The following is a 27,039-nucleotide window of genomic DNA, read 5'->3' as shown; positions in this document are numbered from 1 at the left end:
TTATTTATAAACTGCTTTTTTCTTAAAAATAGAAAAAACAGACTGGTTCATGCAAAGTTCAAAGCTTTCTCAGCTTATGATAAAACACACATACACGTTTCAAAGATGAAAGGAGTAAACAGATAAAAAGGTACTCATATGGGAGGATAGCTTAAAACATTTAGCACATGTAGCTTTCAGGTTGGGAGGGTGGCCTAATGGTTAAAGTGTTTGCCTTGCAAGCAAAAGGTGCAGGGTTTGAGTCTCACAAGGGATAAAATGGCTCGCAAGGGCAGTTAGCTTAGTACTAATTTATGAACCTATGAACCTATTTCTCATGATATAATCCTGATATGGTTTGTGTGTTTACTTTTAGCAGGCTTATCTCAGAAGTGTTCCAAGCATGTACAAGGTCCATAACTTCCTTTCATGGTTAAATGATTAAAAGAAATATTTACCATCTGCTTGCTAAGCTCTAATGAACTGTAACAAAAATCAAGCTGTTCTTTTCAGATGGGAAGAAAAAAATATGAAACATTTGCAGTACTTTTAAGTTAAAAGTGTATTACAATAAGCATTAATAAGCATCAAAGTAATATATCGATTACACATGGCCCCCAAATATGCAACAAAATCTGCAAGATTTGGAATTTTGCCTAGATGTTTGCATAGATACTTTTATACCCCAAGCAGACTCCAAAGATTTTTTCCACAGGTAGATGTCAAATGTTGGATGTGTGATGGAGAAGAAAGAGGTAATTGGGAACATATGTTTTGGGAGTATAATGAGTTGGCAGACTTTAAAAATTCCCAACAGTACTCTGTCAGGAATACTGGATGAGCAAATGAGTGTAACTACAAAAAATGATTTTCTGAGCTGGAATACAAGATCTGAATTGTCTAGACAAAGTAAGGCCTTGTTGAGGTTAATTCTGTTGGCTGCCAAAAAAGCAATTATTAGAAAAGGAAAACAAAACCTAAACCAACTATACTTCAAGTGGTAAGTATTGTAACAGAGATAAAACAACAGCAACTGGGATTTTTAGAAATGGGCAGGAGTAAACTGCATAGCAAAAATGGAAATTGTGGGAAAAATACATACAGGAAAATGTTTTGGAAGAGGAATGAGGTTTAAGAGAAGACAGGAACTGAATACCTTGTGTAACACTGCTTAGATTATGCATCACATATATTGTTACATATCCTATAATGTTTGTAAATATGAACTTATTTAGTTTTATATAAATGTAAGTTTGCCTATGTCACAAGTGATAATCTCTTACCACGTGTCTCATCAAATCTTCAGCATTTTTGTTTGTTCTTATTAAAGCATCAACAATATATTAACCCAACAAATGAAACTACTGAGGAAGGACCAACCCCAAGGACTAAACACCTATGTATTCTTTTTTAAACTACCCAGAGCATTTGAAATTATGCACCAGCCTTACTGTTTCAAAAATTGCCAACCATCTACCAGAAGAATGATTTGCTGTCTTATCATCTATGAACAAAAAAAGAACACAAGTTAAATGGAGTGAACCCTTATAAAACCCTTGAATAGATGCATGCAGTGCTCCTCAAAATTCAGTAATGTGTGTACATCTGTTGACTACAGTCATTAATAATATGTAGAACTGCTGCATTGGAGCCATCCTCCTATAATATGCTAATGACTCAATTGCAATCTGTTTCTGACTGCCTATTCATTGTATAATGAACACAAGCTCTTCAGTTCATCTCCATGTACTGGCTATCATGCAATTGTAGTGTTTTTAATGCTAGCAAGACCAAGGCAACACTACTTGCATCCTCACAAAAACAAGACACTGATGATAACTCCACTTGTTCCATTCACACTGTAAGGGAACACATTCAATTGGCTCAGGAATACAAGTGTCTGGGATTATATGCAGACAGTAAACTCTCGTTTCTTAAGCACAGTGCTCACATTACCTCAAGCTTTAACTGAATGTACAAACAACTGTCTAGATTAAATCTCTATTCTCACCACAGACATCAGGCTCAACCTGGCTGTGGTATATGTTTTAAGTCCTTATTGGCTGTCACATTGCTTCCAGCAGTACTGGATGAAGCAGGAGAAAGAAGCACGCTGCCCATACAAGGGTTTTTACACCCCATGCACACATCTTACTTAATATAACATTTGCCAAGGTCACTTAACTTTACTGGAGGTTTGCAAAATTTGGTAAAACAGTCTGTAAATAAGTAGGGATTGAGGAGAGCATACATACCGCCACAATTTTATGCCAACATTGTAGAGTTTTGATCACTCAATCAATGGATTGTTTCATTGAAAACTAACAAACCATTAACAACCCTTTAAACTAGCCACAGTAGTCTTTATTCCACAGCTTTTAATATTTCTTCCCACTTGATTTGCTTGCCTTTTTCTGGAATAAATTTCATACTGTAATATAAGTGTAGCGACCGTGGCAAGGCTAGTCACCTAGTACTGTGAACATTGGCTCTAGGAGATGGTCACTGTTGATGTGACACCCCAACTGCATGTACAAAATGGGAAAAATGAAGCCTATGCCGAATAGTAATATAGTACTACATTTGACAACATATCACAGTTTAGAAATCATCACTGGTAAAATTTGAAAATGTTAGGCTGGCCCAGATTCCAAAGCTGTGATCAAATCTTCCAAATCAACTTGATGTCCCAGAATTTTTCAACACCATTTGGAAAGGTTGACTTGTAAATTACATTCATCATTCGTTCTGTTGTCAGAGGTGGTTTCACCTTCCAGCTTCAGATAAATACCATTGAATGCAGATTTATTTCCTTGCTACTGCCTTTTGTTGTTGTTAATGTCATCCAGGAAAGGCAAGTGTAGGTGTGGAAGGCAAATTCCACATAAGGCTAGTCACGAGCTTTGCTTGTTTTGTTTAGGGCCTACTCATGACCACCGCTCCTGTTCCATCTGTCAGGCCTTTGTGTCTAAGACATTGCATAGTCATCTGTCACCCTTAAATCTTTACTTAGAAAATCAGAGACTTAAATGTCTAGCTAGGGACGTGATGGAGGGTTCTGGGAGTCCTTTGGGTGAGCCATCTTTGAAGAGGAAGGTTAGCAAAGTTAGGCCTGAATCCTCTTTGGCTGCACCTACTCTCTCCGATGTATCCCTTTAGGTTAGTGAAAACTCGGTGGTGCAATCATAGATACAGTCTGCTTCTTCTGTGGGTACCTCTGTGGAAGCCATCAAGCGGATGGATCCTAGTATGTCTGAGGCAATGCAGACGTCTGATTCGGATGACTTGGGGGAAACCATGGCTGGTTAATCTGAAGGACTCAGGAACTACTCCTGCCCCTCCGTTTAAAGAAGTTTTGGATGTAAGGCCTACGTCTGGGCATTCTCCTCAACTAGAGAAAACTGTTAAGAAGAAGCAGAAGACAAAACATTCCACCGTTCCTTCCACCCCTCTGTTGGACTGGGATGCTTTCTCGCAGGGTCTCATTAAAGCCTCAACGGCTTAGAGGCCTTCAGCTTCTGCTTCCACTATTCCCTTGTCTGCTTTCTCTTCATTTCCAGCATTGGCATCTGGGTGTCAGGTGTCTCCTTCTGCGCAGGCTGCTGAGTATCAGATTCCTGATTTTCACTTGGAGGATTCGTCTTCAGATGAAGATTTCTTAGCATACTCCACCCTGATTCCTTCTCCTCTGGAATACACCACTCCAGAAGAGAAGTCTAATGGGGGAGATTCCACCACAGAAGACCTTTCCTTTGGGGAAACTATTAATAAGTTGAAGGAATTCTTTAAATGGGATTCTTCTCAAATTTCTGAATAGCAAAAAAGATATTATGATCTTCTCCAGTTGGAAGCCCCTGCCCCCTTAGCAGTTCCACCAGTCCTTCCAGCTTTTTAGGTGCCTCTGCATCCTCCTCTAAAACTCCAGATTCCCAACGGGCGGGACATCCCTTTTATGGCTGACATTCTCAGTGACTTCATGCGACGTCCCATGTACTGGCAGTGGCAATAAGCTTTTCTATACACACTGGACGTCGGGTCGATTGGTGGAATACAACCCATACGTAAAGAATACTGCAACACTGAATAGGACATAACTTTATGCAAGCAGATGTCTTGAATTAATGCAGACTTTATAAATGGTACTCATCTGTAAGATCACTAAGCAGCTTCCATCTAAACATTGCCAAAATACATAACAAAACTGGAGATGCCTTATCCTCTTACACAGCTTTTGATTAATAATTTATATTCAGTGGTATGTATTTAACTATTACTGTCTTTGCATCATGGCCCAAAGTGGCTGAAAAAGGTCCTGTACTAGCCTACTCATCCAGTTAATACCTTAACAAACAAACAAACAAACAATAAATAAATGTTATCTTCATAATTTCTGTTTCCAAACACTGAACCCCCCCCCCCAAGAACATGAGCTAAAAATGCAGTTATTTACACATTCACAGGTTGTGCAAGTGTGGTATTATTTACCTTTCTTGCTCAAGTGACGTTAAAAGAAATTCATACATCAGGAAATAATTATGCCAGCATGTCCACTCGAATAGTCTTAGCTGATTCTTCTTCATTTCTATCTTCCTTCTCTTCTACTACTATTCATCTTTTATCTCCTTCTATAGCCTCACAATTCCATTTCTACTTCAATGTTTTAAGATGGCATTCAACTTTTATTTCCTTCTACAATCTCACTGTAATTGTACCTCCCTTGTTTCTTTATGATGCCATTACATTGTTCACTGTGTCAACATGCATTCTCAAGCTCACTTCTCTGCTTGATTGCAAGGGTCAGCACAAAATCCACACTTTGCATTATAACTCCATTATTAATCTCCCATTCTCATATTCTTGCTGTTCATATTGCATCATGCATCTATTGTTCCTAGCTATTTACTTATCACACCTTTAATGCAATGCTAAGACTTGGATAAGCTATGGTTTTATCACTGATATTATCATAATATTCTCCAAAAATAAATAAAACATCTAGTTACTATCCATTACTGACTCTGTGCATCTTAGTGTACTGTAAAAGCCTACCCATGGTTCAGTGCATTTTTATTACTTGCTATTAACTGTGCAAATACTTTTCATTTGGAGATTTTCTTTCTCTCTCTCTCTGGATCTTCCCTTTAAAAAAGGCAAAATGTTAGTCGGGACAGTCCAGTCAAAAACAAAGAAAAATAATTTCAAAAGTTGCAAAACTGCCACACATGCTGATGTTACTCCTGCCTTACATGATGCATTACCATACTCCTCTGTTAAAAATAAAACACAGGCGAGATTAATGGAAACACATTTCTTGATTTACAGTCTCTGTGTCCCACATCTACCTGGAAAATGCTACTGAAACAAAATGCAACCTGAAACTCTACTAACACAACATAATTTAGTTGTTAGAATGCTTGCTCTGTTAAAATAAACTTATCCAAAGAAAATACTGAATTAAAATGACCAATTTAAACTTTCAGAGACCTAATACAGTATTAGTAGAGAAGGTCACTGATACAGGGCCCCCATCTCAGTAGGATGACATAATAAACTGTAAATGAAAATAAGAAAAAAGCACAAGCTGACAAACAACACAATGATTTTTGTACTACTTGTGTACAGTGTAAAAACATTTTAATATAATTTTTCCATTATTAGGGTGGCTACTTCTATGTGATCCCTGTAACTTTGAAAACATGGTCACTTCACCCGGTATGCCAGTATGTGAAACACATATAGCAAATACTTGTTTACAATAAACTAATGCCATTTGTCAAAAAAGGAGAGGATAATCATTGTCTTCTAACCTGATCTTCGATAGATTTGTGATCAGTTTCTTGAAGCCATGAGCCAAGAAGCACACTGTCATCGTAATGGCAAAGAGATCGCAGCAGGGATGTAGTTGTATTGCCTGAATTGTCTGTTAAAGTAAATTCAGCAACCAGTTCACGGAGTAAAGCATTGAAAAAACCTGCCAATGATAATTTAAAAAATTATTCAAAAATACCAAATCCAGCAAAGTTACCATCTTTAAGCTTCAGAGAGCAGATATTTCTTGATTACTAAAAAAGAAACAAAGATCTGTTTATGATTTACTATACTTAGTTAAAAACAATACTCACCATGGTGATGATATTTTGGTTTTGAGAACCCTTATGAGGTTTAGACCAGTGACTTGCAATACCTGTTAGTGCAGAAACTGACACTGCTGTTACATGCATTTTGGTTGCTTAAAGTCTCAAAGCCACTGCAGTAAAACTCAGTGACTATATGTGGTTCTGTTTCAAGCTGAAGTTACATCCTGGATATGTACCAGAAGGGTCAGATTTTGATTTCTGAAGCACCACAGTTGTGGAAAAAAACAGTGTAAATGATGTGAAGTAGAAACAAAACCAGTAAACAGGAAAAAAACTTCACACTGTGTGTACTGAGTAGAAAATTGCAATACAAAAACCTTTGTAGTCCAACAAGGGTTCTCTTCATAAAATGTATACCAAAGTCCAAAGTATAAAAAATGAATTTAATAAAACACACAAAAGATGAAGAGGCAGTAAAATCTAAAAAGAAAGTGGAACTACGTAAACTAATACAGATGTTTCAAAAAAGGGGTTACCCACACAACCTCCTCCTAACAGTAAATAAGTGAGGAAGTCTTAGTAGGGTGGGGGACGAAATTTAAACTCCTGTTAGGTACAGAAACAACATTTACCAGATAGAAATATGGATAGCAAGGGCAATAAATTTATCAACAGTACTGTAGTTCCTTTTGGTGGATGTGGTAGAGAACTTAAGGATATTTTATTTAAAACCTGGGTGATTTTTAAGGGCAACCTGGAGATTTTTTAATAGTCTGGGGGCAACCTTGAAATTTGTGTAGAAAACTGGTAAAAATCTAAAATTTTTTGTTTGAACACACAAAACCCATTCTACATCTGAAACAAAGGGGGAACTATGAGGTGTGGAAGATGTAGACAATGTATGTATGTGCCGGAAGGAACAAATGTGACTGTAGGGAACCCACCATTTGACTTACATCTCAAAGAAGGTAATTGTGCAACTACAGGGTTGATTTATATTGCTATTTGGCAAAGATGTGGCTTTTTTATGCGGGTGACACATACAGGCAATTTTGAAATGGATTTATGAACACTTCTATGCCATTTCTAGAAAAATATGAATAATGCCTTTTTTAAACATACCCTTCCTTAGCTGTACAGGCAATCCCAAATTTAAGTTTATGATCATTGATATCATCCCTAGAAATGAAAAGGGTGGGTGGCAATTTAAACTGAATGTCAGAGTCTTGCCAGGTCTTAATGACAATGTGTCCATTTTGCCTATTCTAAAACTTAAAGCCCAGGAGTTATAGGAGATTTGGATTCAGCTTAGACATGTAATTAAGTGGAAGTTTTCCAAGTGGGTCATTTTAAGGAATTATCATTTTATGAACAGAAAATGTTAATAATGTTAGTTGCTTTTTTAACACGACTTGGCCCCTTAAAAGTTACATGAAAGGGTTTCAAGCAACAGTGCTGCATAATACACTAGTGATGTGAGTCATCAAACAAAACAAACAAGGAGTCCAACACCCAAGTTTAACAGGGTAGAAGAATACAACAAACAGCAAAGCTTTCAAGATTGTAGCCCTTTCTCAATGCATATACACACTAAATCAACTTCACTCCTTTTATATACAAAGCCAGCCTATCAATAAGAAATCACATGACATACAATTATATCATTTAAATATAAACATTTTAAAAATCATATAATAGCCCTAAACTTCAAAATACATACATGAATGAAAATATAAATTAGACAAAAGTTGCAAATACATATAGAAAACATAAAAATACATGCTTTATAGAAAGTCATGCCTAACTTTTAAAACAGGTTGCTATTCAACCCTGGTGGATTATCTGCTCTGAAATAATTAATCCATCTGTATTATGATATTTCAGCTTTTGTAACTAGGTCCCCCCTCAAGCATCTTCAGTAATACTCTGCAGTATCCTAAATCTGAATCTATGTTCCACACCACTAGTTAAAACCTTTTCTGCGCATGTCAGAAAGTTGTGCACCAATTCTTTCTTTTAGTTTCATATTCATCTTACCTATATAGAAACATTCACAGCAAACACAATTAGCAAACTGAACTACATTCTCAGTAAAACAAGTAGCTGATCCTTTAAAGAAAAGGGCTTCTTACTAATTGGATGTCTACAAATGTATCAGTATTATTATTACAATAAATACAATTAAAACAAAGGATAGTACCATTCCTCTTAACCTAGCACCACTAGACCTCACTCTTAGATCCTTATAGCACAGATGCTGCTTAAGATTTTTTTTCTTTCTTATAGATAAATTATGGTCTGTCACCTATAATATCCTTAATTTCAGAATTAGAGTTTAGAATAGCCCAATTTTTCTCTACAATATGTTTAACGGTATCTGTACATCTACTGGACTTCATAAGATATCCAATACTAAATCCACTACTACTAGATTCAGAAGTAGTATTGCTATTACTTACAGAATACAAATACGATTTAGCTAAATTATTCCTCTGACTAATTACTAATTCTTTAGTACTCCCAATAAGAGTATTTTTATAGCCTTTACTCATAAAGTCCTTTGCCATACTATCCATTTCAAACAGGAAGTTATCATCTTTAGTGCTTAACCTACCTGTCCTGAGAAACTGATTTTTTATGACTCCACTATAAATATGCCTTGCATGCATACTATTGGAGTGCACATATTTGATAGCCTGTACATTCTTTCTATAAATTTCAGTCTCAAAATTCTTATCATTAGGACTAACAACAATGTCAAGGAACACAACTTTGTCATATGAACGATTAACCTCAAAGACAAGAAAGTTAGCCCTGGAATACAAAAAAATCAAGAAAGCCATGGAGGCTTTGGGCATCACCCCCTCCATACCACAAAGACATCATCTACAAAACGTTTTAAAAACATTCTTAAACAACAGTTCATCATTACCAAAAACAAAACTTTCTTCCCATCTTGCTAACACTAAGTTGGCATATGTGTTAGCAACTGGAGTGCCCATGGCAACACCCTTTCATTGATGGAAGAAATATTTTTCAAACATGAAACATTGTTTAGGACGATATCCAGCATAGAACAAAGCATCTCAATTTTTGAATTGGGAAACTCACTACAGGCATGTAAATACTCCCTAATGCATTCTACAGCATAGTCATTAGGAATCACCATAAAAGGGGATTTTATATCCATAGTAACCAACAAAATATTCTTACAAACTAGTTAGGAAATCACTAGTATCTCTAATATAACTTCTACTATGCTTCAAAAAAGGAGCTAGTTGTTTCTCAAGACACTTAGAGCAGTGGTAATCTATCTGTTACCTGAAACAATGGGTCACATAGGCGGACCTGTTAAGCTCTTGTGTATTTTTGGAAGCCCATAGATTATACAAATAAAACGACTGGCAGAATAAAGGTAGTTGTAAGTTTCAGGAGTAATTTGACTTTCCATTAATAAATCATAAAGAAAACTTTTAACCATAATGACAATAGTGTTATCCACAAAATAGTTATCTACTCTCCAAAAAGTATTAGCATCAGATAAAAACACATACATCCAATTTTTATACTGTTACACATCCAAAATGCTTGCTTAATAATTATATTATTGTTCTGACATAAGGTTTTCAGTGCAGCGCGTTCAGCATTATCCAAGTTATAAAATTTATTACAAACATTGCCATGTTTAAAAAAATGTCTCATACAACTCTTGTTCACACATAGTGTGAAAAGCTTTTACAGCAGGAGTACTTAATGGTATAGAGGTACTAGGTCTATTTAAACAATCAGTGTTCTGACCTTGATTATTTTCATATATATTAACTTAAGATAAATGTTCCTAGAGAATATCCTAAGTTCTGTCAAAATTTCACTGAGGTCACCCTCACAGGCAGAAATAAAAGACAGCTCTTTGACCAATAGCTTTAACTCTGAGGCACTCAATGTATAATTAGACAAACTAACAACAGGTCTATATTAGTTCGCTGAAAGTTCTTTTCAGTAAACACCTAATCACTAATCCCTATTCAGCAAAAATCGCTTCTGAGATTCTTTGAATATGAATACCATAGACATTATGATAAAAAACTATTGTTCCCACCTATTATACATGACAGTTCTTTGAATGTGCATTTCCAACTTTTGTCTTACATGCAAACTCTATTGTTTGGTAGACTGATGTTTTACATAACTGTTTCTTCTTATGTCTATCTGAACCTATTCCACACTTTTAAGGCTTTTTGTTTTAATGAAAACTCTCAAGCAAAAAATAAATAAATACATTTTCAGGACATACCCATCACCTTTTAATTTAGATGAAACACACAAAACTAAATGCATCTTCAAAATGGAGTTTTAACCTTACAGACAGGAACAACTGCCCAAATTTGACTGCTACAGCCACAAGCATTTCCTAACCTAAAATTAAAATTACCCATGCTAAAGCACATTACAGCCTGTGCTCCCACTTACACTTATTGCTGTCAGTTCTTTTCTTGTCTCTGTTCCCATCCCAGATATGAAAAACAACTTGTATTCTTTCTGAAAACATTAACTTTTAGCCATAAGAAAAAAAGTATACCGGCTATGTTTATATAAAACCAAACTGTACAGTGTTCTATAAAATGCATTCAAATATTAAGGCTGCTAGGGAGACTGCAATCTCTTATTCTTGTCTCATAATTTCAAAATGTATGCTTCATTAAATTACTTGCCATTGTACTTTTAAATTTTGTATTTCCCTCAGCAAAGAATGCTCATAACTCTAAAGATTATTAGCACCTTCAGACAGTATGTCTCAGAGTAATATTAGTCAGCAATGAGAAAAAAAGCTTACAACTCTGTAGATGCATGAGGGAATTTTGGTAAATTTCACTCAGAGCAGAATGTTCAGCTGCCTTCAGCTGATTCCTACTGAGAACATTTGCTAATGGAAAAAGAAAAAAAAAACAGCAACAATAACAATATTGGGAATTCTGATATATTCCTTTTTAGGGGGGGGCATCAAGAAGTTATCTAAATAGATGTATGAACATTGTTATATGCAGTTAAAAGAAAAACAGTAACAAAGGAACATACTAGGCAAGAGATCGCAAGAACCATAAGGTGCCTAGCCATCTATCCCTTTAAGTGAACTTGAAAATTCTTATCACTGTTTTCAAGCACTTAAAAGTACTCACCTCTGAAATCAAACAAGACATGCATAGTAACCCTGGTGTAAATTTGTGCATACTCATCCAGTTCTCAAGACTAGCCTTAAAGATAGCCAAAGTAGTATTTTGTATGACCTGGAGGGTTAACTTACTCCATACTGATACAATGAACTAGGAACCTATCTTTCCAGTGAGTCTTGTTTATTTGTTGGTGCAGATTTAAGTCCTTAGTGCAGGTATTTGCACAGCTACTGGTTTTGTGAAGAAATAGGAGGTCAGATAGGAGTGGGTCTTTTGTGGTTTAAAAAGAGAGACACAAGTCATCTTACAGCAACCTGTAGGCTACAAATTATAAGGACAGTCATGCTAATCTTTCAGGGTAGTTGAAGGATTTAAGTATTTTAATATTCTTGGTAAGAAATCTTTGGGACCTTTCTAGCTGAGCAATATGCTTGGATTTGTACACACCAAAGGGGTCACTGTATTCAATGATGGATCTGATAAGGGAAGATTAACATGGTAGGATGACTTCTTTGGATCTTGAAGGTATTCCCTTGGAAATTAACTGGGCCAGAAAGAAGAATTTCCTGATTGTTGTGAACATGAATACAGGATGATGGAATGAGAGAAAGCTATCTGCATAAGTACCTAGGTCTCTTATGATTCTGTCTTAAAAGGAGTACCATTTAGAACATAGAGATGGGAACAAACTTTAGCCTAATGCCAGTATGGAGCACTTTTTTCATGTTACTTAAGACCACTTTTGATACACAATGTATGTGCATATTCCAGCCCTTCTGGAACTGTTTTGTGTCACTGGATGATGGGATAACAGTGACCAGTTTGCAGTCATCAGCAAACTTGGTTAACCCCACTTCTGGGATATCGGCTTGGATGTCTGCAACAACTATAAATTCAGGGAAAGAAAGTACAGTTTTGTACCTACCATAAATGTAGATGTTCGAGGATTCCATTGCTGCAGTCCTTACTATTGGGTATAGTCCGCGTCCAGTCGGCCCGAATACCATAGTATAAGGCTGACGTCGGTCATGGCGCCTTAGACTGACGTCAGTACGTCAGGGTACTAATGCGCATGACCGACGTCATATCCTCAGTCTTTTCTTGCCCCAGATGTCAGAAGACCCTAAAAAGACAAGGCCCAAAAAACCTGCACCAAAAACATGTACAATATATACAAGAATATATACAAAAATAGAAACATGTAAACTCACCTACACAACCACCCCTAAACACAGAGGGGAAGGAGGGAGGGTAATTGGACTGCAGCAATGGAATCCTCGAACATCTACATTTATGGTAGGTACAAAACTGTACTATGTTCTTCGTTTTCCATTGCTGCAGTCCTTACTATTGGGTAGAATCCCAAAGCAGAGGTAAGGGAGGCTGGCAAATCATAAAGAAGTAGGAGCTGACAACATGCCTTGCAAAACAGCTGTGGCAAAACCAGCCCTAGACTTAGAGTAGATAGGAAGGTGATAATGCTTAGAGAAAGTATGCACTGAACTCCAAGTAGCTGCTTCCAAAATATCCTTAGTTGCCACCCCTTAGAAATGCTGTTGAAGTGGCAGTAGCCCTAGTGGAATGAGGCCTAATCCCAGCTGGAATCTCCTTGCCATGATGGGAATAACAAAATGCAATGCAAAAGCCAATCCACCTAGAAATAGTTTGTTTTGACACAGGCTTGCCCTGTGAACTCAAAGCAAAAGAAACAAACAACTGCTGAGACTGCCTAAAATCCTTAGTCCTGCTTAAATAATAACGCAATTGCCTGTGTACATCTAAAGTGTGCAAAATCTTTTCCCTTTATTTTGAGGGTCTGCATAAAACGTAGGCAAATGAATAGTTTGGTTTAAAGCCACACTAGAAACCACCTTAGGCATAAAGGAAGGATTAGTACGTAATGATACCCTATCCTTATGGAAAATCAAAAGGGCTCTACTGCCATAAGGGCCTGCAACTCAGACACCCTTCTTGCAGAAGTAATAGCCAACAGAAAAGCAGTCTTCCATGACAAGTATTTCAATTCAGCAGTAGCTGCAGGCTCAAAAGGTTGTAGAGTAAGTTTTTCCAACACAAAATTGAGATCCCAAGCAGGAGTAGGAGCTCTACGTGGGGTCTTATATTCTTTGCCCCTCTAAGAAACTGCTTGAACAAAGGATGCGAAAACAAAGGTGGGTCACAATCATAGTGAGCTGAAATTGCTGCAGCATGAATCTTAATAGAAGAGAAGGACAAACCTTTGTCCAATAACTCAGTAAGATATTGAAGAGCCACACTCAAATTAGGCTCAGAAATCTCCAAATTCTTTGCTGTACTCCAAAATAAAAATCTCTTCCATTTTTCTGCGTACACTCTCCTTGTACTAGGTCTTCTAGCTTCCATAATCACATTTAAAACTTGTTGAGGAAGTTGAGACCTGCTGTGTTTCAACACAGAATATGCCAGGCTGTTAGATGAAGAGAGTGAAGCTTGACATTGAGCAGATGACCGCCCTTCTGAGATAACAGATGAGGAATCAGAGGTAAAGGCCATGGAGGCTTCTTTACCAGACTCGTAGTAGTGGGTACCAGTGTTGCCGAGGCCAATCTGGAGCTATCAAAATCATCCTTGGCCTGTCTTGTCTGACCTTTAATAGTACCTTTGGAAGAAGAGGCAGAGGTGGAAAGGCATACACATGAAGGTTTTTCCAACTGAAAGACAGAGCATCCACTTTCCAAGCTGTGTGATGAAACCCCTTTGTGCAATACTTTGGCAGCTGGTGGTTTAGTGGAGAAGCGAACAGATCTATGTCTGGAGTTCCCCATGACACTGTCAATTTCTGAAATACATGAAGATCCAGTTTCCACTGTGGGGATCCATGATTTGTCTGCTTAACACATCTGCTAAGGAGTTCTGTGCTCCTGGCAGAAACCTTGCCTGAAGAGTTAGTTGCAAGCTTAGCGCAGTCTCCCATAAAATCATTGCTTGCCTGCATAGAGGATAAGAATGTGTTCCCCTTGCTTGTTGATGTACCACATGACAGTTGTGTTGTCTGTTAGAATCAACACCTGCCCTGGAAGAAGTAACTCCTTGAAAGCCATTAATGCAAACTGGACTGCTAACATCTCCTTCATGTTGATATGTAGATGCTGTAGTCTGGCAGGCCACTTGTCTTGTATCCACTTTCCATTTAGATGAGCTCCCCAAGCAATGTCCGAGGCATCTGTCGTTAAAATCTGACTTGCCTCTGGCCGGGTCACAGAGAGTCCCTTGCTTAGGTGACATTCCTGAGCCCACCACAAGAATTCTTTTTGAAGGCAAGGTATTATTTGAATGACAGTGTCCAAATCCTGGCAGTGCTGTGTCCATACATTTTTGAGATACCATTGTAGCTTCCTCATATGCAGTTTGGCATTGGGAAGCACCAGAATACAAGATGCCATGAACCCTAATGCTTGAAGGACTGTCCTTGCAGTCAGCACGGACTGATGAGATAGTTGATGGAAGTAAAGTGACAGACTCTTTTGTTTGTCCGGGGTTAAAAGGCCATCTGGGCTGCTGTATTCAGTCTCACACCCAGAAAGCACATGTCTTGAGAGGGTACTAGACTGGACTTTATTTCGCTCACAGAATACCCTAGGCATCTTAGCACTGCTATAACATATTCCAGATGCTGTAGAAGGTCTTCCTTTTCTTGGGCCTGAATCAGGCAGTCGTCCAAGTAAGGATAGATTTGAATTCCTTGAAGCCTGAAATAAGCTATCACTGGAGCCAGAACCTTTGTGAATACTCTGGGCGCAGTAGATAAGCCAAAGGGCAATGCAGAGAACTGATAATGAGAATTTCCAGTTCGAAACCGCAGATACTTCCTGCAACTTAGCCTTATAGGCACATGAAGGTAAGCTTCCTTGAGATCTAAAGTTACCATCCAGTGATCTTTGCCCAGCAGAGGTAAAAGTTGTTGTAACGCCAACATCTTGAACTTGGGAATGTCCAGATAAGTGTTGAGGAGAGATAAATCCAAAATTGGTCTCCACGTGTTCCCCTTCTTTGGTACTAGGAACAGGCGAGAATAAAATCCTAGGCCCCTTTCTGATACAGGGACTGGCTGAATGGCCCCATCTGGAGTAACTGAGAAACTTGCTTGTGAGCCTCTTTTCTTTGTGGAGGAGGAACGTCTGGCATGCCTTTGAAAGGGGGCATTGTGTGGAAATAAAACCTGTAACCGTGGTGAATAATATCCAACACCCATCTGTCTTGAGTAATTAAATCCCAATTTTCTTTGAAAAGAGACAGTCTTCCTCCCAAAGGAGCTGCCAGACGAGAATCCACTGGCAGCTGAAAAGGCAGGTCATTGGGTCTGCTTACGAAAGGACTGACCCCTGCCCTCACCAGAAGTCTGAGCAGGTGAACTCCCTGATCTAGGCCTAAAAGAACCTTGAGCCCTGCCCCTACCACGTCTAGACCTACCCCTAGACTGGGAATCATAAGCAGGATATGTCCACCCCTTAGCAGGCCAATTTCTACTAAACTTCGGTGGCTGCACCTGCAAAAAATCTTTAACAGTTTGCATTGACTTAGCTTTGTCCTCCATTTTCTTTAAAAGTGCTTCCACAGGCGATCCAAACAACACATCAGACTGTAAAGGAGCATCCAAAATCCTTGTCTTAACATGCTCAGCTAAATTCTGATCCTTCAACCAGGCATGCCTGCGAAGAACAGAACTAGTAGCAGCCACCCTCGAGGAGGCCTGTACAGCATCAAAACCACATTGCAAAGAATGCTTACCCACTTGTTCAGACACATGAACCAAATCCAGCAACTCTTTACACTCAATACCTTCCGCCAAAGCATCCACCTTAGATTTCAATTGTGAAAGGAGATAATTTTGATATTTTAGCATGTGAAACTGACAATTCAACGCCTCATGGCTAGAGTGGAAGAAGTATACACTTTCTTTCCCCACCTATCCAAAGCCCTTGCCTCTTTATCAGTGGGAACAGGATTTTTAACCACAGAAGCTTTAACACCTTTAGGCCCCTGAGAAACAGTTTCTGGGTCCGCCCTAGGACTCTTAAACAAATACTTATGAGCTTCGGGCACCCTATAATACCTATCAGGTTTAACAGGAGCAGGAGGCAAAGAGTCAGGGTTCAGGGAAGCCTCTGCAAAAACATCTTCCACCACATTCAACACAGGAGGAATAGCTAAGGGCCTATGCTGGGGCAAAACAAGAATTCCCTAAGCCTTTTCCTGAATCAGAGTAATCCTGGCCTTCCCATTTAAAATGCTCCCTCATGGAATGCAGAGTCTCTGAAAATGAGAAATCCTCAGGAGGAGAAGCTGTAGGAGTGGAATCATCCACATCAGAATCAGAATAAGTAGGATACTCCTGCAAGTCTTCCGCAGAAGACTCTGAAGCCTCTGAACATTGTTCAAAACTATCAAACTCCGGTTCCACCCTAGGCCTCTTATCAGGCGGGGGCATAGAACCTCTAATCAAAGTAATCAAATCTTCTGCCATTTTAAGCATATGTTTCTTAGGTACAGAACCCGAAATGCTAGGAGAAGCCCCCACTGAAGCTGAACTAGGCCTACCTCTCAAAGAAGTTTTGGCAACAGAAGGAGAAGCTCTAACTACCTTGGGAAGAGAGGGAAGAACAGTTACCTGAGAAGCCCCCTCAGCCTGGCCTACCTCCTGAGAAGGCACATCCTGTAATAGTAAAGTTTCTGCCTGAGACTCCATGGAAACTCCTGGCAAAACCTCTAGCTCCACTGAGCCTTCTAAAGAACCGACGTCCGGGACTGCCGGTTCATCAACCCTAGGCTTCACTGATTTGTCCTTGCGCTTCTTGGACGAAGCGGGCGTCGGAGCATCCGACGGCATTTTATAATTGCAACGCTTCCCAAACACTAACCTGGCACAGTCTAACCTCCTCTTAATAGTGCGTTTGTTAAACCTAGCACAAGAGCGCAACCAACAACGTCGTGCTCAGGCCCTAAACAAGGTATACACAAGGTATGGTAATCCCTATGAGGTATCTGTTTCCCACAAGAAATACAGTTATTCACTTTTTCTGACATCCGTAAAATACTGAGGCAAGAAAAACCAAAATGTTCCCAACGGGTACTTAGCCAACTCTGTTTCGGTCTGAAACTCCGGTTTCGGAAATATTTCAGAACGCCAACCTGCACTCGCAAAACTGCTTCTGCATCGGACCATGCGGCAAAAAAGACTGAGGATATGACGTCGGTCATGCGCATTAGTACCCTGACGTACTGACGTCAGTCTAAGGCGCCATGACCGACGTCAGCCTTATACTCTGGTATTCGGGCCGACTGGACGCGGACTATACCCAATAGTAAGGACTGCAGCAATGGAAAACGAAGAACATCCAGCAACTATCACAACCCGGAATATGTTGGATAGCCAATATGCAATCCTGAAGACAAGTATTGGGGTTTATATTAATCATGGGAACAGGGTCACTTCACACATACTTTTTAAACATATGCTTTGTATTTAGCTATTGATAAAGTTCATGTCCTGCTTATAGATTTAGAAATATTTTAGACGGCACCCATTATTTATTGTAGGATCCTGCTGTGCAGAATCTTATATTTAGTTCTAGCGCTGTGAAACTAGTTAGTGCCTGCGTATTGTTTTTATGTTTGAGATGTCTTCTAAATTAGATAGGAATGTATGTTCTTTCCATGTACACTTCCATTCTAGATGTCTATATTACTGCATAACTAGCAATTTGCCATTCTTGTTTCTGCACATATTTTACTTGTATATGCTTGTTATATGGAGTAAGGTAACTGAGACGCTCTTCACATATATTAGTAAGATCTCCAGTACGGGGACTTCATGTGAAATAGCATAGAATGGATGACGTCCACATTGAACACATCAACAGTTAAGCATTAATGCATACTGTTTGATTTTAACCGTTATTTTTATTGTTTTAGGATGTAATATAAATTGGATAGTAATATGCATATAAGCATATGAGTTTTGTACTCATCAATTTTGGTTTTAAGGCGCGAACAGTGGTGCAGTCACAGTTTGAATTAATTGTTTTAAATTGATGTCTACGTTTAGATTCTGGTTACTCCGTATAGCTTTACAATTGGGAAGTTATCCATGATTATGATAACACTTGAGTGAACAACCAGTAAGCTACATGCACAATATACTGAGCTATGATGTATGCATAACTACCCGCAGTTATTCCTAATACACAGTATAAAATCCATTGCTAAATGACTAAGTACGTATTTGAGTACTAAAATAGCAATTGGCATTATAGTAAAGACACTACTTGCAGGAGCAGTCTATACTTATTTTTATTATTTAATGTTGATTGTTCATTTTTAAATAATAGAAGGGAATTTTAGCAACATTGTTAGTTTCAATATATACCTTTAAATGTTAAATTGAAGAACGTTTTATTGACTAACACGTGACTGTTTTATATAAAAACGATCTATTTGAAAATATTTTTTGAATCTTAATGGTCTGATGAAGCCTATGTGAAAGCGCTTACTTGTTGCATGCCAAATAAAATCAGAATTCTTTACAAACGGAGTATTCTTTATAAACGGAGCATATCGCATTTGGATTATATTTGTTTATACTGGACTTTCAGTCGTGCTGTGTTTGCCTCTTAGCTATATTACTTGGACTTCTTTATAAAAAGACAACTAATCTTTAATCCTACTAATTATAAAAAAAGACAACTGAGACTGCACTGCAGTGCTACACTAAATTTACTGACAGAGGTTTACCAGGCCCTTCTGCTTTTATAACCTTTAGATGCCAGTCTCATCACGATGGGAGCCTATAACCACACTATGTAATAGTTAACCATCAAGTGAATCAGATGTACACACAATCTCTTAAAAAAGACTGAATGCACTCCTATTAATTCTCAACAAAATAAAAATTTCCCCCATTTTTCTTAAAATTCACTGACATCCCAGATTTCACCAAGCCCAGTCCCAGTAAATGTACTGCATATTTCCACCATCTATACCGTTGCATACATTACATTTAAGTTATGATGATAAATCCCATTTACTCTCCTTCATGTTTTAAATAATTTATTTTATTTATTTATTTTACCTTTGTTTACCAAGATAGTCTGACTGGATACATGTCCATTTTCAGCAGAGGCCCAGGGAGAAAAGCTAAAAAAAAACATTCAACAAACTGTTAAATTTTTACAGTTTAAAACAAAAAATAAACACAAATAAAAGGATTTGTACACAGATGTAAACAAACGCAACAAACAGATATACACAAACAAATTATTAAATTTTTACTCAGATGGAAAATTCTAGACAGTCTTTTTAAGAATGCTAGGGTATTGAATGCCTCGTAGGCTAACCTGGTAGTAGATCCAAGGAGATCATAGGATATATAAGTTAAGAAACAAAGTGTAGGCAGAAGTCCTCCATCTGCACATGAATGATGGTTAGAGTTAGTCTGCATTAGAAGGACATAGCCATTGTTTTTTAAAGTACTGAATCAGACTTTTTTTGAACTGAGGTAAAGAGAGTTCAGATGTAAGATTAACAGGAAGAGAATTCCAAGTTTTGCCAACAGAGTTAGCAAATAGAGATTCTCTGGCTGTGTTGTTGGATTTGAGAGTTTGAACTAGTAGTCTTTCAGATGAACAAAGTGCACTAAGGTTGCTGTAGGGGGTGATGAGGTTTTTAAGTACGGGTGGATTATCTGGTTGGTAGAGGATCTTGTGTGCAACTATCAGTTGGTTAACCTGAAATAGGTTAGGCAGTTCAAGTCATCCTAGTAGATTTAGGTTATGACAGTGATGAGTTGTGTACGCTGCATCGGTAGCAAATCTAGCAATGTGATTGTAGCTGCTAGAAAGTTTATTAAGGTCAGTTCTGCTTAGGTTTGTAAAAAGAGAGGAAGCATAGAGGAGGGTGGAGAGTAGATGTGTATGAGTAATTACAGTTCTGGCTAATGGCATTAGGAAGGGCTTTATCCTATATAGTGAGCCAAGTATTTTATTAACTGTTTTAATAGTTTTATTGATATGCAGATCAAACTTACGGTTATTATCTATTATAACTCCTAAGAGTTTGGTTGAGGAATCTGGGGAAATAATGGTGCTGTTGTTGGATTTTAATGTAAAGGTCGTAGGGGTAGACCTGTGAGTGGGGGAGAAAAGCAGCAGTTTCGTTTTATTAAGATTTAACATGAGATGACCATTAAGGAGCAAGTTTTCAACTGTGTTAAAAGTACTTTGAGATAGTATCTGCAACTGTGTAGGTGAAGTGTCAAAGCATATTAAAGTGGAGTCATCTGCATATTGAATGCATTTTGCATTTGGGATGACCTTATACAAATCATTGATGAAAATGGAAAATAATAGTGGACGTAGTACGGAGCCTTGGGGTACTCCTAGGGTGATGGGTAAAAGAGTGGACAGTTTGCTCTGCCATAGGACAGCCTGTTGTCTACCACTGCGGTAGGATTGAAACCAATGGATGGTCTGGTCCATTAGGGAAATGGATTTCAAAGTGTTTATGAGTATTTGGTGGTTTACCATATCAAAGGCTTTCGAAAGATACCAGAGGAAAGTTTATTATTGTTTCAGTGTTGGTTAATGACATTAGAGGAGAGGAGGGCTGAGGTTGTACTATGGAATGGTCTAAAGCCATGTTGGGTGTTGGCTAGAAGATTATTATGGATAAGATAGTTCAGGAGTTAATTATGGATGCATTTTTCCATAGATTTAACCAAGGGTGACAGAATAGCTATGGGTTTATAGTTTGACAGGTCAGTAGAACTGCCCCCTTTATGGAGTGGGATGACATGGGATATCTTCCAGATGGAGGGGATGGATGCTTCAGTTATAGTTCTATTGATCAGGATAGTAATGGGGCATGCTATGGCATCTGCAGCTTTTTGTAGATATCCTGCAAGGAGTAGATCAGCCAAGAGAGTGGTAGGCTTTAGTTTCTTAAATAACTTTTGGACAAAAGATGTGCAAACTGGTTTGAAGTTAAAGGAGAGTTGGGAGCTGGGTGTAGTGGCTAGAGAACATCCAGTCCATTAAAATACCCTAAGTTAATACCATACCTATTCATCATGTGCTGCTTCCTAGCAGCCTTCCTATACAAACTCAACCAGCTATTAAGTAATTCAAATCCCATTCTATATCATAACTTAATACTGAACTCTTTATACTTTTACCATTTATCATGCCCAATAAAGATAATCAAATCTTTTTGCTGCATTTCAATTCAGAATTTGAAGTATGTAACCTTAGTTTACCATGCAGCTACAATATAAAAGATCATACTTCAATAAATTTGTACATGTATCACACATTTCCATTAGTAACAATATAATACTGCACCGTCTACATTAGAATCAAACTCAGGTTCCCCACTGGAGGCACTCTTATCATCAAAGTAATTACATCACTCAAAGCCACCCCGTTGTATCATAATTCCCAGTGCCAGTTTATCTCATGTCCCTGCCCTTTTCTGACAAATTTGCCAGGCTTACTAATCCAAATAACCAGTAGGAAACACAAGAAACCTTAATCCAGTATTTTCATTCTCTAATGAACAGAAGGTTGATTATTTACAATTTTGTACACTTAATATCATGTAGACTTCAGTCATCATTTAGAAATATAAAGTAGAAAGTACAGTTTTGTACCTACCATAAATGTAGATGTTCGAGTGTTCACCCTGCTGCAGTCATCACACTTGGGTTATCCTGTCGTCAGGTGGTCCCGCAGTCGGCCGGATTTCCAAAGTCTTGGTCCGACGTCGGTTGCTGTCACCTCATCCCTGACGTCAGTGCGCCAGGGGTACATATATTGCAACTGACACCATTTTCTTCAGTTTTTCTTGCCCCAGATGTCAGGTGCCCCCAAAAAGGTGATCCAAATTAGTACCAAAAGGTGAGAAAGTACAGTTTTGTACCTACCATAAATGTAGATGTCCGATAGGAATGCATCTGCAGTCCTTACAAATGGGTTGTCCTGTCGTCAGGCAGCCCTTCGGTCGGCCGGATTCCAAAGTCTGGGTCTGGCCTCGGCTGGTGAAGCACTTCACCCGACGTCATAGCTGCAGTTATTCGGGTATAAAGGCATCAGCCGACGCCATTTTCCTCAGTGTTTCTTGCCCCAGATGCCAGGTGCCCTCTTGGAAGGCTAAATTTGGATAAATGCCAATGATTCCAAATAGTAGAGAGCAAACACAAAAAATAAGCATGTATGTACATAGATACAAACAAATACACCATAATAGTTTCCCCCAGCTAGCTATAAGATGGGCAAATACCCTAGGAGCACCACAGAGGGGAAGGCGGTGGATCTGACTGCAGATGCATTCCTATCGGACATCTACATTTATGGTAGGTACAAAACTGTACTATGTCCTTCAAGGATGCATCTGCAGTCCTTACAAATGGGTAGAATACCATAGCCAAACTGGGGGAGGTGGACAAATAAGGTTATGGTGTAGTTAGGATCCCTTGCAAAACAGCAGTGGCAAAGCCTGCTCGGGATCTAGAGTATAAAGGTAAATTATAATGCTTGGCAAATGTATGCACGGAGCTCCAAGTAGCAGCTTCTAAAATGTCCTTGGTAGCCACTCCTCGTGAAGAAGGCTGTGGTAGTGGCTGTTGCCCTTGTAGAGTGAGGCCTGATGTTCTCTGGAGTTTTCTTTCCATGGTAGGAGTAACAAAATCTAATGCAATTTCCTATCCACTTGGAGATTGTCTGTTTTGAAATTGCTTTTCCTTCCCTTCCTGTTGCATATGCTAACAGTAGCTGGTCAGTTTTCCTATTGCCCTTGGTCCTGTCCAGGTAATAGCGTAATTGTCTATGTACATCCAAGGTATGTAGCAGTCTTTCTCCCTGTTCTGTGGGTTAGGAAGAATGTAGGTAGGTGGATAGCCTGATTTAAAGAAACTCTGGAAACCACCTTAGGCATAAAGGAAGGATTTGTTCTCATGGACACTCTATCTTGATGGAAGATCAGAAAGGGTTGCACTGCCATTAATGCCTGAAGTTCAGATACCCTTCTTGCTGAAGTTATTGCCAGCAGGAAAGCAGTCTTCCATGATAAGTATTGCAATTCTGCTGTTGCTGCTGGTTCGAAATGAGGAAGTGTCAATTTTTCTAGCACAAAGTTCAAGTCCCATGCTGGTAATGGTGGCTTCCTAGGAGGCTTTACATTTTTAATTCCTTTCAGAAACTGTCTGAGCAGAGGATGTGAGAAGACAGGAGGATCCAAGTCGTATTCTGCTGAAATAGCTGATGCATGAATCTTGATGGAGGAATAGGACAGGCCTGTGTGAAATAGTTCTGCCAAGTATTCCAGAATGTTGGCTATGTTTACCAGTGACACATCTTCTCCTTTTTCAGTACTCCAAATGAGATATCTTTTCCATTTTGCTGAATAATTTTTTCTTGTTGAGGGTCTGTGAGCCTCAAGGATAATGTCTTTAACCCTTTGGGATAAATTTGGGTTAATTGGTCTTATGCAATGTTCCAGGCAGTCAGCTGCAGAGTTTTCAGGTTTGGATGCAGATTGTTGTAGTTGTTCTGTGTTAACAGCAAGGGAACCAGGGGTAGTGGCCATGTTTGTTCCCGAGACATGCTCCTCAGTAATGGGTACCAATGTTGCCTTGGCCAGTCTGGAGCTATCAGAATGATCCTTGGACGGTCCTCTTTGATCTTCAATAGCACTGTGCATCAAAGGAAGTGGTGGAAATGCATATGCTGTTAGGTTTTTCCAACTGAAGGATAGGGAGTCCACCTTCCAAGTAAGTGGGTGGTACGTCCTTGTGCAGAATTTCTTTAGTTGGTGATTGCGTGGGGATGCAAATAAGTCTATTTCTGGGAGTCCCCATTTTCTTGTAATGGTTTTGAAGATGTCCGGATGCAGCATCCATTCGTGGGCATCCGTGGTAGTCCTGCTTAAAATGTCTGCTAGGATGTTTTCTTTTCCTGGTACATAAATTGCTTTTAACTGTATGTTGTAGCTCAGGGCCACATTCCAGAGATCCAGTGCCATCCGGCAAAGAGGATACGAGTGTGTGCCTCCCTGTTTGTTGATGTACCACATAACTGTGGTGTTGTCTGTCCTTACCATCAATAGACCTTGCTGAAGGAATGGCCTGAATGCCTGAATTGCCAGTTTTACTGCCAGCATTTCCTTTAGATTTATGTGTAGGTGCAGCTGGTTTTGAGACCATAAGCCCTGTATGCACTTGTCCAGCATGTGTGCCCCCCAACCGAGGTCTGAGGCGTCTGTCGTGATGGTTTGGCTTGGTTGAGTACTGTGAAATGGCAATCCTGTGTTTGATTGACAAGCCTGAGCCCACCATAGGAATTCTTGCTTCAGGCATGGAATAATGGGAATCTGGGTTTCCAAGCTGTGCTTGTGTTGAGACCATAAATTCCTTAGGTACCACTGTAGTTTTCTCATATGCAGTCTGGCATGAGGAACCAAAATTATGCAGGATGCCATGTAGCCTAAGGCTTGCGGAACTTTTCTTGCTGTCAGATGGTTCTGTTTTGTTAAGGCCAAGAAGTAGAGAGGTAGCTGTTCCTGTTTTTCTACTGTTAGGAATGCCATTTGCCTTGATGTGTCCAACTCTGCACCCAAAAAGGTTATTCTCTGGGATGGTATCAGTCTTGACTTTTTCAAATTGACTGTGTATCCCAGGGCTTGTAGCAGATAAATGACCCTTTGTAAATCTTCTGCTAGCTTGCTTTCGTTGTCCGCTTGTATCAGGCAGTCGTCCAGGTATGGGTAGATTTGGATTCCCTGAAGCCTGCAATGAGCAATTACTGATGCCAGGCATTTCGTGAACACTCTGGGTGCAGTAGATAAGCCAAAGGGCAATGCTGAGAATTGATAATGCTCTGATCCTGCAAGAAATCTGAGGTATCTTCTGCAGTTTGGTCGTATGGGGACGTGCAGGTATGCCTCCTTGAGATCTAGAGTCACCAGCCAAGACTCCTTGCCCAGCATGGGAAGAAGCTGCTGTAGGGTCAGCATTTTGAATTTTGGAACAATGAGGAATGTGTTTAAAGCGGACAAGTCGAGAATAGGTCTCCATTTGCCTTCTTTTCTTGGTACCAGGAAGAGTCTGGAGTAAAATCCCTTCCCTTGCTCCACAGATGGTACCTTTTCTACAGCTCTCATCCTTAATAATTGGGATATTTGTTTTAGTGCTTCTGTCTTTTGATTTGGAGGTAGGTTTGGCATTCCCCTCTTCCCTGGTAGAGTATGGAAGTGAAACCTGTAACCTTGGTCTATTATCTGTAAAATCCACTTGTCTCTTGTGATGTAATGCCAGTTTTTCAGAATAAGGCTAGCTTCCCGCCTAAGGGTGCTTGCAGTTGTTCCCTTGTAGGCGGTGCCAGAGCCAAGTCACTGTGATTGACCTGTAGTTGTGGTGGTGGCTGTGTCTGTGGCTGTGCCTCGCTGGTTGTCGCCCTGCCACTGACGTCCTCTGTAAGCACCCCTGGATTGGCTTCTGCCTCTTGAACGCCTATTCCTGCCTCTCTGAGTTCTGGAGGAGTCTGGAAAGGACCAATTCTTGGAGGGCCAATTCCTGCTAAACCTTGGAGGTTGGACCTGTAAGAAATCTTTTACTGTTTGGACAGATTTTGCCTTCTCTTCCATCTTCTTCAGTACTTGTTGTGCAGGAGAGCCAAACAAATTGATCTTATCCATAGGAGCATCTAATAGTTTTGATTTGACATGGTCTGGTAAGGCCTGTTCTTTTAGCCATGCATGCCTTCTGATGACTGTGCCAGTCATGGCTGATCTAAAGGAAGCCTCCAGTGCATCATAGCCGCATTTTAGGAATGGTTACTGACTTGTTGAATGTTATGTACCATTTCCTGCACATATTTTTGTCTACTGTTTCATCTGAGGACACTTTTTTGGTTAACTGATCTAGCAAAAATTCTTGATACTGCATCATGTGAAATTGGCAGTTCAAGGCCCTAGCTGAAAGAGTAGCAGAAGTGTAAACTTTTTTACCCCATCTCTCTAAGGATCTGGATTCCCTTTGGAGGGAGGGGTTTTGGCAGAGGTGGCTGCTACAGCCTTAGGTCCTTGGGAGATAGTCTCTGGATCTGCAAGGGGAGCCTTATACAAGTGGTAATGTGTGTCCGGGACCCTGTAGTATCTATCGGGCTTAACAGGGGCCGGAGGCAGAGAATCAGGAGCAGTACAAGCATCATTAAATGCATCATCTACAACAGAAAGAACTGGAGGTATGGCTAAAGGCCTATGTTGTGGTAAATGCAGTAAAGTTCTAAGCCTTTTTCTGGAATCTGAAAAATCCTGGCCCTGCCACTGAAATTGTTCCCTCATAGCATGCAGGATTTCCCCAAAGGAAAATTCCTCAGGCGGAGAGGCAGAAGGAATGGACTCTTCACCATCACAGTCTTCATAAGGGGAGTAAGGGGCCTCTGGAGGGTCTGTATCATTTGAGTCATCAGAGGAATCATCGGTAGATACTGGCTCAGGGGGCTCTGCTCTAGGCCTCTTCTCTGGAGGCGGGTGAGAGGCCCTGTCTGGTTGAGGTTGGGATCCTCGGATTAAAGAAATGAGATCCTCTGCTAAACTTAGCATTTGTGAACTAGAGCTAGGCCTGTGAGAGGGGGGCTTAGCAGGCACAGATTTAGTAGTTTTAGCTGCTTTAGCCCTGGCAAAGGCCTTAATGGACATGGCTGCAGGTGGCCTAGCAGCTCCACGTGCAGGGGTTGAAATATCCAAGGGAATAGTGTCTGATAATTCCTGAGAAACTGTAACAG

General features: G+C 39.5%; 1 protein-coding gene across 3 annotated transcripts in view; it reads right to left on the bottom strand.

Annotated features, from left to right (window-relative positions):
- HEATR5B (HEAT repeat containing 5B) overlaps window positions 1–27,039 on the bottom strand; it is a 2,176,461-nt gene that overhangs the window by 1,311,611 nt on the left and 837,811 nt on the right. For all 3 annotated transcript variants that reach the window (XM_044058540.1, XM_044058533.1, XM_044058548.1), the window contains exon 15: window positions 5,787–5,950. In XM_044058540.1, the coding sequence (XP_043914475.1) occupies window positions 5,787–5,950 (164 nt within the window). The remainder of the gene's footprint in view (window positions 1–5,786; window positions 5,951–27,039) is intronic.

The sequence above is a fragment of the Protopterus annectens genome, chromosome 1.part2 (genome assembly GCF_019279795.1).
Source record: "Protopterus annectens isolate FY-2018-M chromosome 1.part2, PAN1.0, whole genome shotgun sequence".
Classification (NCBI taxonomy): domain Eukaryota; kingdom Metazoa; phylum Chordata; order Ceratodontiformes; family Protopteridae; genus Protopterus; species Protopterus annectens.
Note: the sequence above shows the minus strand (reverse complement) of the source record. Positions and strands in the feature narration are given on the sequence as shown.